General features: G+C 43.8%; 1 protein-coding gene and 1 long non-coding RNA gene across 10 annotated transcripts in view; one reads left to right on the top strand and one right to left on the bottom strand.

Annotated features, from left to right (window-relative positions):
• The window catches only part of PTPRA (protein tyrosine phosphatase receptor type A), a 158,604-nt gene that overhangs the window by 111,486 nt on the left and 34,774 nt on the right, over window positions 1-12,344 (top strand). For all 9 annotated transcript variants that reach the window (XM_085002696.1, XM_085002701.1, XM_085002695.1 and 6 more), the window contains 3 exon segments: window positions 6,529-6,613; window positions 8,015-8,088; window positions 8,314-8,450. In XM_085002696.1, the coding sequence (XP_084858822.1) occupies window positions 6,529-6,613; window positions 8,015-8,088; window positions 8,314-8,450 (296 nt within the window).
• The window catches only part of LOC146395233 (uncharacterized), a 301,554-nt gene that overhangs the window by 285,839 nt on the left and 3,371 nt on the right, over window positions 1-12,344 (bottom strand). The gene's annotated exons all lie outside the window — the stretch shown is intronic.

Below are 12,344 nucleotides of genomic sequence, written 5' to 3'. Positions count from 1 at the left end.
TTGTTTATCTCTTCATCTGTCAGTGAACATTTGGTTGCTTCTGCATTTCAGCTATTGTGACTGATGTTATGAACATGAGTTCATAATTGAAGTATAGTTGACTTACAGTGTTGTGTTTCAGGTGTACAGCAAAGAGATTCAGTTATACATATATATATACATATTCCTTCTATCATGGCTTATCAGGATATTGACTATAGTTCCCTGTGCTGTACAGCAGCATGTTGTTTGTTTATTTATTCTCTATATAATAGCTTGCATGTTAATCCCTACCCCCCACCCATCCTTTCCCCACCCGTTTTCTCCCTTGGCAACCACAAGTCTGTTCTCTATGTCTGTGAGTTTGTTTCTGTTTCATAGATAACTTTATTTGTGTCTTATATTAGATTCCACATGTAAGTGATATAATATGGTATTTGTCTTTCTCTTTCTGACTTGACTTCACTTAGTATGATAATCTCTAGGTCCATACATGTTGCTGCAAATTACATTATTTCATTCTTTTTATGGCTGAGTAAAGTATTTCAGTGTGTATATATACCACATCTTTATCCATTCCTCTGTCAGTGGGCATTTGGGTTGCTTACATGTCGTGGCTGTTGTAAATAGGTGCTGACAGTGAATTTTTTCACATTATGATTTTCTCTGGCTATATACCCAGGAATGGACTTGCTGGATCATATGTCAACTCTATTTTTAGTTCTTTAAGGAACCTCCCTACAGTTTTCCATAGTGGCTGCACCAATTTACATTCACACCAACTGTGTAGGAGGGTTTCCTTTTCTCCATACCCTCTCCAGCATTTGTTATTTGTAGACTTCCTAATCATGACCATTCTGATTGGTGTAAAGTGATACTTCATTGTAGTCATGATGATGAGCATCTTTCCATATGCTTTTTGACCAAATGTATGTCTTCTTTGGAGAAATGTCTACTTTAATCTTATTTTTTTATTGTTTTTATGTAATTGAATTGTATGAGCTGTTTGTATATTTTGGAAATCAAGCCTTTGTTGGTCCCACTGTTTCAGATATTTTCTGAATGTATTCTTTGGGGCATGTACCCAAAAGTGGAATTGCTGGATCATATGGTAATTCTGTTTCTAATTTTTTTTTGACTACACGCATGGCATGCGGAAGTTCTTGGGCCAGGTATCAAACCTGCAACACAGCGGTAACCAGAGCCACAGCAGTAACAGTGCCAGATCCTTAATCTGCTGAACCACCAAGGAACTCCTATTTTTAATTTTTTGTGGAACCACCATACTGTTTGCACAGCACCTATCCCATTTTACGTTTCAACCAACAGTGCTCGAGGGTTCCAGTTTCTCCACATCTTGGCCAACATTTATTATTTTCTGGGACTTTTTGTAGTAACCACCCTGATAGGTGTGAGATTGCTCCTCATTTTTATAGTGGCATTTAAAAAAAAAATCAATGCAGTGTCCTTTCGTATAAATTACAATATAGTTTTTTTTAATTTTTTTAATTTTTTTTTTTGTCTTTTTAGGGCTGTACCTACAGCATATGGAGATTCTCAGACTAGGGGTCAAATCAGAGTTGTAGCCGACGGCCTGCACCACAGCCACAGCAACACAGAATCGGAGCCTTGTCTACAACCTACACCATAGCTCACGGCAATGCCGGATCCTTAACCCACAAAGTGAGGCCAGGGATCGAACCTACATCCTCATGGATGCTAGTCGGGTTTGTTAACCACTGAACCACAATAGGAACTCCCTGCAATATATTTTTAAAGGTTTATTCTATTTCTTGTATTACTCTGCTGTCCTTGGTATTTGTTGGGGTTGCCTGTAGGGCTCTGGAGCATTGAGTGGATTAGACTGCTCACAGTAATCCCTTCAGGAGCACAAACTGGACATATCCTAAGTCAGGGGGCTCAGTCATGGTTTAGTAAGTCGGACACAAAGCAGAGCTTTTCTCCTCCTTCATCTCTTGTGACTGCCTAAAATAACCTCAGGCACCACCTTTGTTCTTTCTCTATCTTTAGGCTCACCCAGGAAACCCTCCATGGACCTAGAGTAGTGCATCCTCTCTGGCTGCCAATTTTAACCAAAGCAAAACAAACAAACAAACAAACATTTGTAAGACATCAGTGATATTTAAACAGTAACTGAATGTTAGATTATATCAAGGAATTAGTATCAAGAAATAGTACCCCTTTTTAAATAGGGTCAGGGTATTGTGATTATTAAGAATCCTTATCTCTTAGTGCTACCTACCGAAGTAATTACAGCTGAAATTATATGTCTCAGAATTGCTTTAATGTAATCCAGTAGGGTGGGTATAGCCCAGTGGTTCTCAACACTCAGGGTAATTTTCCCCTCAGAAAACACTTGGCAATGGCTAAGGTGATTTTGGTCATCACAATTGGGGGTTTGCTACTGGTATCTAATAGCTAGAGGCCAGAGATGTTGTTAAACATCCTACAGCACGCACTGCAGCCCCCCCACAACAGAGACTTACCTATCCCCTAATGTTATTAGAATGGGCTTGAGAAACCTTGGTATAGGTGAAAAAAACTGACATATAGTGATATTGTCAAAGTGAAATGACAAGTATACAGGCATTTTAGTGTTCTCTTTACTCTTGTATAGGTTTGAAAGTTTTTCATAATAAAAAGTTATAAAATATATATATATATGTACTTTTTTTTTTTTTTTTAATAAAGAAGCCGTCAGCACACCCCCACTCTACATAGAGCACTGATTTTCCATCTGACACCACAGCTTGTTCGGCCTTGGAGTGTTGGTAAGCCTTTTGTTAAATACCCTGCTACTCCAAGGCCTACTTTCATCCCCAATCCTGGTTGACTCTAAGCTTGAGGTATTTTCCAGGTTCAGACTGGTAGAACTACTACTTAGCTTTCAGCTATAGATTCTTTAGCTCTGATTGATCTCTTCAGCAGTCTAATCCCATCTGCTTTGTCTTCCAGAAATCCCTCAAAGTTTCTGGTCTGCTGATGCCACTCTTTGCTGCCTTCCAGATGCACTTTTTTAATTTCATTAGTATTTTTATATTTCTTCTATTATTCCAGTGTCCTTTTGGGGAGGAAAGAGAAATTAAATTATATTTCAGCTCACTCTCTTGAGCCAGATATCTCTTTTTTGTTGATGTTTTGTCTTTTTAGGGCTGCACCCATGGCATATGGAGGTTCCCAGGCTAGGGGTCCATTCGGAGCTGTAGCCGCTGGCCAGCATCACAGCCACAGCAATGCCAGATCTGAGCCTTGTCTGGGACCTACGCCGCAGTTCTCGTCAATGCCTGATCCTTAACCGGCTGAGCGAGGCCAGGATCAAACCTGCGTCCTCATATCTGGATACTAGTCAGAAATGTATGGCTTGGGAACTCCAAGCCAGATGTCTCTCTAGTGACCTTCTTTTAATACTTGGTATATGTGATTGGCATTGAACAGACGTATTTCGTGGTAAGCCATTAGTTATTTTATTCATTCACTTAGTGTAGTCCAGTATTTGTTTAGTAGCTACTCTGTTAGGTGTTACGAATATAGTAAGAAGCAAAGGAGATTTGTTTGCCTTGCCCTTGAAAAAATTGTGGTCTAAAGAGGGACGCTCATTAATCAACTATATGCAAATAAGTATATAATTACGAAGTGTAAGAGATATTAGGTGAAATAACAGAATACTCTGTGAGACTAATAAAATAAGATCTGGAGTTCGCGTCGTGGCACAGTGGAAGCGAATCCGACTAGGAACCCCATAGAGGGTTCAATCCCTGGCTTTGCTCAGTGGGTTAAGGATCTGGCGTTGCCATGAGCTGTGGTATAGGTCGCAGATGCAGCTCAGATCCCCTGTTGCTGCGGCTGTGGCATAGGCTGGTGGGAGGTTGTTATTGGCCAGGGTAAGGATATTAGATTTCATTCTAAAGGCTTGGAAAAACATCAAAAGATCTTACATAAGAGGGGAACATGATCTGCTCTGCTTTCTTAGAGATCACTCTGCCTGCTTGTTGGAAAATAGATTGGCAGAGGACAGAGACTTACTGTGATTCAGCTGACAGAGTACAGAGATTCAAACAAGAATGGTGGCAATAGAACAGTAAAAAAGGCAGACAAATTTGAGCTATTGGTTTTAGCCCTAAGACATATAACTTGCAACTGGATTGGATATAGAAGATAGCATGGGGAAGAAATTAAGGAGATTTCCACATTTCTTACTTGAGCAGCAGGGTGGGTGGATGGCAGTGCTAGCTACTGAATGGTGAGGGAAATTTTTTAGACCCAGATAGAGAAGAGCCAAGGACAGACATTTAGAGATTTGTGTTAGAAGAGGAACAGCTAGTTAGGGAATACAACATGGAGCAACCGAGAGACAGAAGGAAAATCAGGGAGTTCTTGTTGTGGCTCAGCAGTAACGAACCCAACTAGTATCCATGAGGATGCAGGTTTGATCCCTGGCCCCACTCCCATGGGTTAAGGATCCACCAATGCTGCAAGTTGCAGTATAGGTCGCAGATGCAGGTCGGATTCTGAGTTGCTGTGGCTCTGGTGTAGGCCGGCAGCTACAGCCCTGATTCGACCCCTAGCTTGGGAACCTCCATATGCTGTGGGTGCGGCCCTAAAAAGACCAAAAAAAAAAAAAAGTATGGCGTCCAGTTTCTCTTCTCTGTTTTCATCCTACCCCTAATCTGGCGGTCATGTTTGATTGAGTCAATTATTCCCTCCTCCTCGAAAAATTCTGTTCTTAGCTTGCATGACAGCACATTCTTCTGGATTACCTCCTACCTCATGACTGTTGCTTATGAGTCAGTTTAACTAGCTGATCTTTTAAAAGAATGTAAATCCATTTATATCTCTTCCCTGTTCAAAGCCCTCCAATCACATAGCGTTCCTCATCACATTCAGAATGAAATCCACATTCGTTACCATTGCCTTCAACCCCTAAGTCTTCTGGCTTCTGCCCACCTCTCTAGCCACATCTTATACCGAAACTGGTCTTTGTGCTTTTTGTTGAACCTACCAAACTCCTAAGGGCTATTGTGCTCGCCATTCCCTCTGCCTAGAAAGGTCTTTGCACAGATCTTTATGTGGTTCACTTCACATCACGTAGACCTGTGCTTAGTGCTTCAGACCTTCCAAACTGCTCTAACATAGCCAACCACTGCTCCCTCCCCCAAACCCTTCACTCTCTAGCGCCTTACCCTTTTTTTCTTCCTGTCACTTGTTCCCATCTGAAATCATTGGCTTGTTCATGAATAGTTTCCTCTGCTTTCCTCCCTCACCTGTTTGTTTGATCACCTCTCTATTCCCAGTATCTGGAACAGTGCCTGGAATACAGTTGCTGGTCCACAAATATTTTTTGATTTAACGCTGTTAAGGGGTTGAATCAGATGAGGATGGGAATGTTTCTATTGGATTTGGCAGTATGCCATTTGTTAGTGTCCTCGATGAGCAGCTTAAATGCACCACTGAGGGTAGGAGTCAGAGCAGAATAGATTAAGGAGTACCCATAGATAAGGCGTTAGAGAAAACAACTGTTTTATAAGACAACTATCGTGAGAAGTAAACTATGAAGAGAGACATGGGGCTGGCTGTTGGTGGCTGGAGGAGGGTAAATGAGGTCACGAAGAAAGTCTTCGAGGTGACAGCAATAGATGTAATCCAGAGCATGTATGAGAGTATTGGCCTTTACATGGGGGGACCTGTTAAAGAGAACGGAAAGTGCTGCTGCCAGAAAGGATAGAATATGGTGAAGATGGTTACCAATTCAGACTGGTTCTGTAGTTTGTGGTCGGGGCATGAGAGTGGAGGAGGAGGAGGAGGCAGCACCTGGTCCGCTGTTATGAGGCTCAGTATGGAGTGGAAAGGAAGCCAGGCCCTATGGAGTGGAGGGCAGAGTTGCTCTATCTCCAAGCCAGATGTTGGTATAGTTGGGGTCCTGGTGAAAGGTGGCTGTGACAAAGAAAAGAGTACTCAGCACTTTTGGATACATAGTGCTTAAGGATCTAATCATGTCCCCTTGATTTAATCAGGAACGAAATTCTCTGTGCTAGGAAACCATTTGGATTTTTGATAGGAAAATTGTCTTTTTTCCTTCCTCTCCCATCTTTTTCTAGAAGAACCCATTCTGCCTGGAAGAAAGTACATTGTTGGCCCTGCACACCAGCTTGCCATCAGGGTTGGATGTGTTCATGCTTTCCAATATTTGAGTATTTCTTATATGCTAAGCACTGTTTTTGTTTTTGGATTTATAGCCAAAGTCTCTACCTACAAAGAGCTTTCATTCTAATGCAGGGAAACAGAAAGTAAACAAATGTGTGATAAGTCAGAGATGGGCTGGGCACATCACCCTGTGCTGTACCCCTTTCATCGCCCGATAGACCTGGGCTGGCAGTTGGAGGTATTCTCTTTTCGCTCTCTTTCCATGCCTGACCATCTGCAGAAGCATTGGAGGAGCGCTTCTTCCTCATCAGGTGTTTCCCTGAGCGGCCAGCTTGAGGCCCCCATTGCATGCATTGGTAACAACATGTTTTGTTCTCTTGCTTTCAGATGAGACGCCAATTATTGCAGTGATGGTGGCCCTGTCCTCTCTGCTAGTGATCGTGTTTATTATCATAGTTCTGTACATGTTAAGGTGAGTGCTCACGCTTCTGCATTCTCTAGGACTCTTTCAACCGCCCAGGGCCTCCGTAAGCCCACACAGTCCAGAGGACAGTAGGATAAGGACAATGAATGGGATGGAAGGGAATGACTCATGATAGTCCTCCGAAAATTGAAATGCTGCTTAGAAATGTTTTAAAAGCTGTACATGGCCTTCCTTAACACCCAGCCCAACATCTGTCCCAAGTCCTGTCCTCCAACTCCACTTCAACCTAAAGCCCAGGACAGTGGTTTAGAGGTTGAGGGAGGAAGACAGTCTGTTGTTACCAATAGGTGTTTTAAGATCCTCAGAGGTAGTCCTATTGAAGCTATAAAGGTCACTTTATTTCTGGTTGGGGCTTTGTCCCCAAACTCCTCTAAGATCCCTGACCCCTGCATGCTGAACTGAACCATGTAACAGGGTTCCTCTTTCTGGCTTTCTTTCAGGGTCTTCAAACAGGGATCAAAAGCCAGGGAGGGGAACCGAAGGGAGGGGAGAGGGAGATGCATTTGTTCTTTTCCTGCAAAGTCACCACCCTAATTAGGTTAAACTCTGCCTTCATTTTGGCTTAAGCTGCTCTCTGCTCCCTCTGTTCTTCTGCAGGGATAAAGAGAGGAGAACCTTGTACACCCCTGCAGTTTGTCATATGTCTTCACCTTTCTGTAGGAGACGTGTGGCCAGACCTGTGCCCCCACCCAGACTGAAGCACTGGGCTTCACCCTGCTTACAGTGGGAAAATACCAGGGTTTTTGTTAGAGTCTTACCTCTCCCTGGCCCTATGCCCCCACCCCCCACTCCCCACCCCCTACTGTGTTCTACCCACATGTCCTGTCTCCACCTGGTATGGCTGTGATCTCCAGTGAATTCTAGAACCACAACTGCACAGAGGAGCCATTCAAGCCAGAACATACTATGGGATTACCTGGGTTGCATTCAGTGTGCTGAGGGTGAGCAGGAGCACCCTGAGGCATGCAGTCACCAGTGGAGCTGCTTCAGTGTGTGCAGAACCTGTCTCTAAAAAAGCCTATTTTGGACTTCCCCAGAAACAAATCCGACCATGAGGTTGTGGGTTCAATCTCTGGCCTCGCTCAGTGGGTTAAGGATCCAGTGTTGCTGTGAGCTGTGGTGTGGGTCGCAGACATGGCTCAGATCTGCTGTGGCTGTGACATAGGCCGGCAGCTGTAGCTCCGATTCGACCCCTAACCTGGGAACCTCCATATGCTGTGGGTGCAGCCCTAAAAAGCAAGCAAAACAAAACAAAAAATAAATAAAAAAGCCTGGTTTTTTTGGTAAATGTATTTTTAAAGACTGAATTTATAAGTGGAACTGCAAAGCCAGCAATTGATCTCTCCTGACTCTGTACTTAGTATTTCACTATTAACATTTTCTCATTAGGTTTAAGAAATACAAGCAAGCTGGGAGCCATTCCAATTCTTTCCGCTTATCCAATGGCCGCACTGAAGATGTAGGTAAGACACCCCTTAATGACATGGGGAACCTTCATGGAGAAGAAAATCAAGAAAATAGGAGTTTCTGCATCCTAAAAGAGAAGACAAAAAAAAAAAAAAGACTTGAGAGAGCAGCCCTAGTTTTTGGACACCTGATCCATGAACTAGAACCCCTTCCTAATTTAGTCTCCAGATAAGGCTATATCCCCAGGGCACCTGACGAGCCTTCCCCCTTGTGCACTGCAGAGCCCCAGAGCGTACCACTTCTGGCCAGGTCCCCAAGCACCAACAGGAAGTACCCGCCCCTGCCTGTGGACAAGCTGGAAGAGGAGATTAACCGGAGAATGGCTGATGACAATAAGCTCTTCAGAGAGGAATTCAACGTGAGTTCTTTGCTGAGGCTGGTGTGTTAGCAGGGAGGAAGGCCCTAAGGTTAGGCCTTTTTGAGTCATGGGGTAGAAAACAGGCTTCTAATGGGTTAAGAGGTGAAAAACTTTTTTACCAGGTTCATCTAACTCCTTTTCTACGTGATCATGGACAGGAAATGAAAAAGATGTGCCTTACCTCCTTCATCTATCCATCCATCCACTCATTCATTCATCATTGCATCTGTTACTTTAATAAATACTTACCAAGCATCTGATATGTGCTGGGTGCCAGAGATTTTCTGGGGAGCAAAAACAGATCTAGTCCCTACACTCAGGGAACTTGCTGTCCGGTAGGAAAATCCTCATAAACAAGAACAGAAATAACTAAGTTCAAACAGCAATATAGGACATGAGGAACTGATGTAGAGGTGTAGCAGCTTATATTAAGAGATGGCCTTTGAGACTTGAGAGCAGGGGTCCCAGGGTATCTTAAGTAGACAATAGTAGATCTGTGTGGAAAGTGAGGACCATGGCAGACTGCAGAGCACAGGCCTCAGCTTACTTTGGGTGGTATTTAGACTCGTATGTCTTATAACTCCCTCAAGGAAGCAGAATATATTTGTGAATCTGCTATCCACCAGTTGATTCCAGTCCACCGGTTCTGATCCTAATTCAGAACTTCCTTAAAAAGTGATGTTTTGAAAGTCCCACTATAGGGCCCAGCTGGTTAAGGACCCGACATTATGTCTGTGAGGATGCAGGTTTAATCCCTGGCCTTGCTCAGTGGATTAAGGATCCAGCATTGCTGCAGGCTGTGGGGCAGATGTGGCTCAGATCCAGTGTTGCTGTGGCTATGATGTAGGGCACAGCTGCAGCTCCAGTTCGACCCCTGGCCTGGGAATGTCCATGTGCCATAGGTGCAGCCATTTAAAAAAAAATTTTTTTTTTTAATTGAGAGTTTAGACAGGGCTTCGAAGAAAGGGGGCATGGGGAACGTTCTGGGCATATCAGGAGCAGGCTGTCAGTGGTGAGGGTAAGTGAGGGAAGGACATATTCAAAAAGTAATGAAGGGCCCAGTGGCTGAAAGGCAGAGTAGTAAGAGATGAAAATGTAGATGACTGGGCCAGGCTGTAGATCTTGTAGATTGTCATGAAAGGAGTGGTTTCACAGACCAACCAGATTTGTATTGTGGAAAAAAAAAAAATGACTCAGACTGCTAGTTAGGAAATAGCTCATGGAGATAGAAGTGGGAAAATGCAGTTAGGGGCTGCAGCCGTTGAGACCAGAGGTGCTGATAGATTATTTAAAGTACTGATTAGGGAGAAGGGAATGGATTTGAGGACACAGGAACAGTTCCAGAGTGGGCTACTTCACCAGCTTGGGCATTGTTCAACTTCCAGTCCTTCGTACATTTCCACTCAGCCACACATCAGCTTTGTCTCTTAAGCTGACTCCTCTCCTGATGCCAAAATGACTGCCCCAGTTCTAGGCACCACATGAAAGTAAACAAGGTCCAGTGGGAAAAGAAGGACTCTTTCTTCCAGTGTGGTTTTTTTTTTTGTTTGTTTGTTTTTGTTTGTTTTGGTTTTTGTTTTTTGCTTTTTAGAACTACTATAGGTGCAGCATATGGAAGTTCCCAGGCTAGGGGATACTAGTCGGGTTCATTTCTGCTGAGCCACAACAGGAACTCCCTGTGTGTCTCCTTTTATTAGTGAGGAAAGCCTTCCCAAAAGCTTCTGGAGATTTCCCTGGTCACATGCTCCTCAAACCAGTCAGAGACAAGGGAGAATAGGCATGCTGCAGCTGGCTGAAACCACTCTAGATTATTAGAGTGTCGTGTAGAGGATAGGCAGATGATCTGCAGAACAGGGGCTCTAGTAGCAAGGAGGAATGGTTGTTGGGTAGGTGGGTCACCACTCGTATCTGCTCCACCGTCAAAGGGTGGGCTTGGGGGAGTGGATGGTGCTGTGGTCAGATTTGCACTCAAAGAAAATCACTAGCTTCAGTGTGGAGAAGAGATGGGCAGAAACCAGGCAAGAGTTCAGGGAATAACTTGGACACTTTTTTCTGGCTGTTAGAAAAACAACACCATTTAATGCTCTTTATTAAGAACATTCACCTCCTCCCACAAGATAGCACCCCAGCCTCAACACTATAGTGAGGTCTCCACTAGGCATTCTACTGTTTTGTAATCTGTGGTGCCAGCTGCTTCTGGGGAATGGGGTATGTGACCTGTGGCCATGCTTTTTCTGTGAAATGAATTCTGTTTATGGAGGTCCCCTAATACAGCATTCCAGTGAATACCTGGATAGAGGTGGTGTTCCTAGAGGCATGGTAGGTGAATTTAGGTAGGTACTGTGACAGCCAACGCAGTGCTCCCATGGCCACTATGTTCATGTGCTCATTGGGCCTGCACTGGGGTGGTAAGGGAAAGGCCAGCCAATACCTCCTGGGTCTTGTAGTGAGCACCATCTGGTGGGCATGTACGTGGAGCATAAATATTTCTTGTCTTGTCCAAGTTGTCTGCTACCCAGGCATGGTTTAAATCCTGACATCCAGTGAAATAGATAGTGTGATACCTTGCTTGAAGTTTTGTTCACCAGACGGATTTCTCTTTTATACTCATTTAGAGCCATACCTTAAATAGATTATCTCACTGCAGTCTACTTCCAGAATGGGCTAGCATGTCTCACAGTGTCGTTTGTACACTAGGCTGGACTTTTCTTCTTTAGTTAACTGTTAATATCATCAGGAAGTCAGAGGTAGCTGTTGAAGGAGTGGGTATTTGGCAAGCATTCTGTGCACATCACTTTAGCTGAATTCTGAACATGTCCCAATTTATAGCTTATTGAGTCACAGAATACTTAGTTGATGATGGGCAATTGAAGTCGTATGGGTATCTAGCGTCCCACAATCAGGCTTACAGTCCACCAGAACCCAGTGCTAAGTTGGGAACATGATCTTGCTGACAGGATTGTGATCTTGTCCCCAAATCCTAAGGTTTTTCATTATGATTCTCCTGTTCAGCCTTAACAACAGACATTTAGGCCCCCATAGAATCTACCAGAGCTAATTTCTCTGTGGCCTGAATCATCTAGAGAGCCTTCTCTTTGCAGATCACTCAATAAATGAACCAGAGCAGGACACCAGCATGTGATACATGCTGTATCCAAAATCCAAAATGGCCCAGCAAGCATCACTCCTCTTCCTTGAAGTGTGTGTGTGTGTGTGTGTGTGTGTTGGGGGCAGGGTAGGTAGGAGTAGCAACTTGGCCTTTACTTTGGGGGCTGATACCCCGACATGCTGCAGGCCTCTGACTTTCAGAAAACTTGGCCAAGGTGGCCCGCACCTTATTTTTATGTCTAGCGTATACATCTGAGATACATAATATCCTGCTCTTCAGGTCCTATCAGCTTCATGTCAGCAGCATAGTTGTCAGGGTAATGTCCTATGAAACAGTGAAACAAAAATCTCAATGAGCTAGATCACAGCAGAGAGAGGTCAAGATGATTTATCACAGAAGCTGCTTCTTTCACAAGAAAGGGAAACTGCTTCATGTAGTCTTTGTGCATCATAAAGGGGGAAAAAAGTGCACTTGCCTCATTAATGGTGATATTCCAGGGGGTTATGTTAATCTCTAGGAAGATGGGCACATCTGGAAAAGCAACTTTGGATCTGCAGCTCAACATGATTCATGTGTGATATTATACTGACATTCTTAAAAACTGTTCTATCACTGAGAGTTCTCTTGTGGCACAGTGGGTTACGGATCCAGTAGTTGTCACTGCAGTGGCTTGGGTCACTGCTGTTGTGCAGGTTCAATCCCTGGCCTGGGAAATTCCACATGCCATGGGTGCAGCCAAAAATAAAACCAAAACTGCACCATCTCTGGCATGTAAATGGATTATC

The sequence above is a fragment of the Sus scrofa genome, chromosome 17 (assembly GCF_054392235.1).
Source record: "Sus scrofa isolate SSC_HxYL_T2T_F1_AM1 chromosome 17, Sscrofa_HxYL_maternal_Yorkshire_Landrace_v2.0, whole genome shotgun sequence".
NCBI lineage: Eukaryota > Metazoa > Chordata > Mammalia > Artiodactyla > Suidae > Sus > Sus scrofa.
This window is presented reverse-complemented; position numbering and strand designations above follow the sequence as displayed.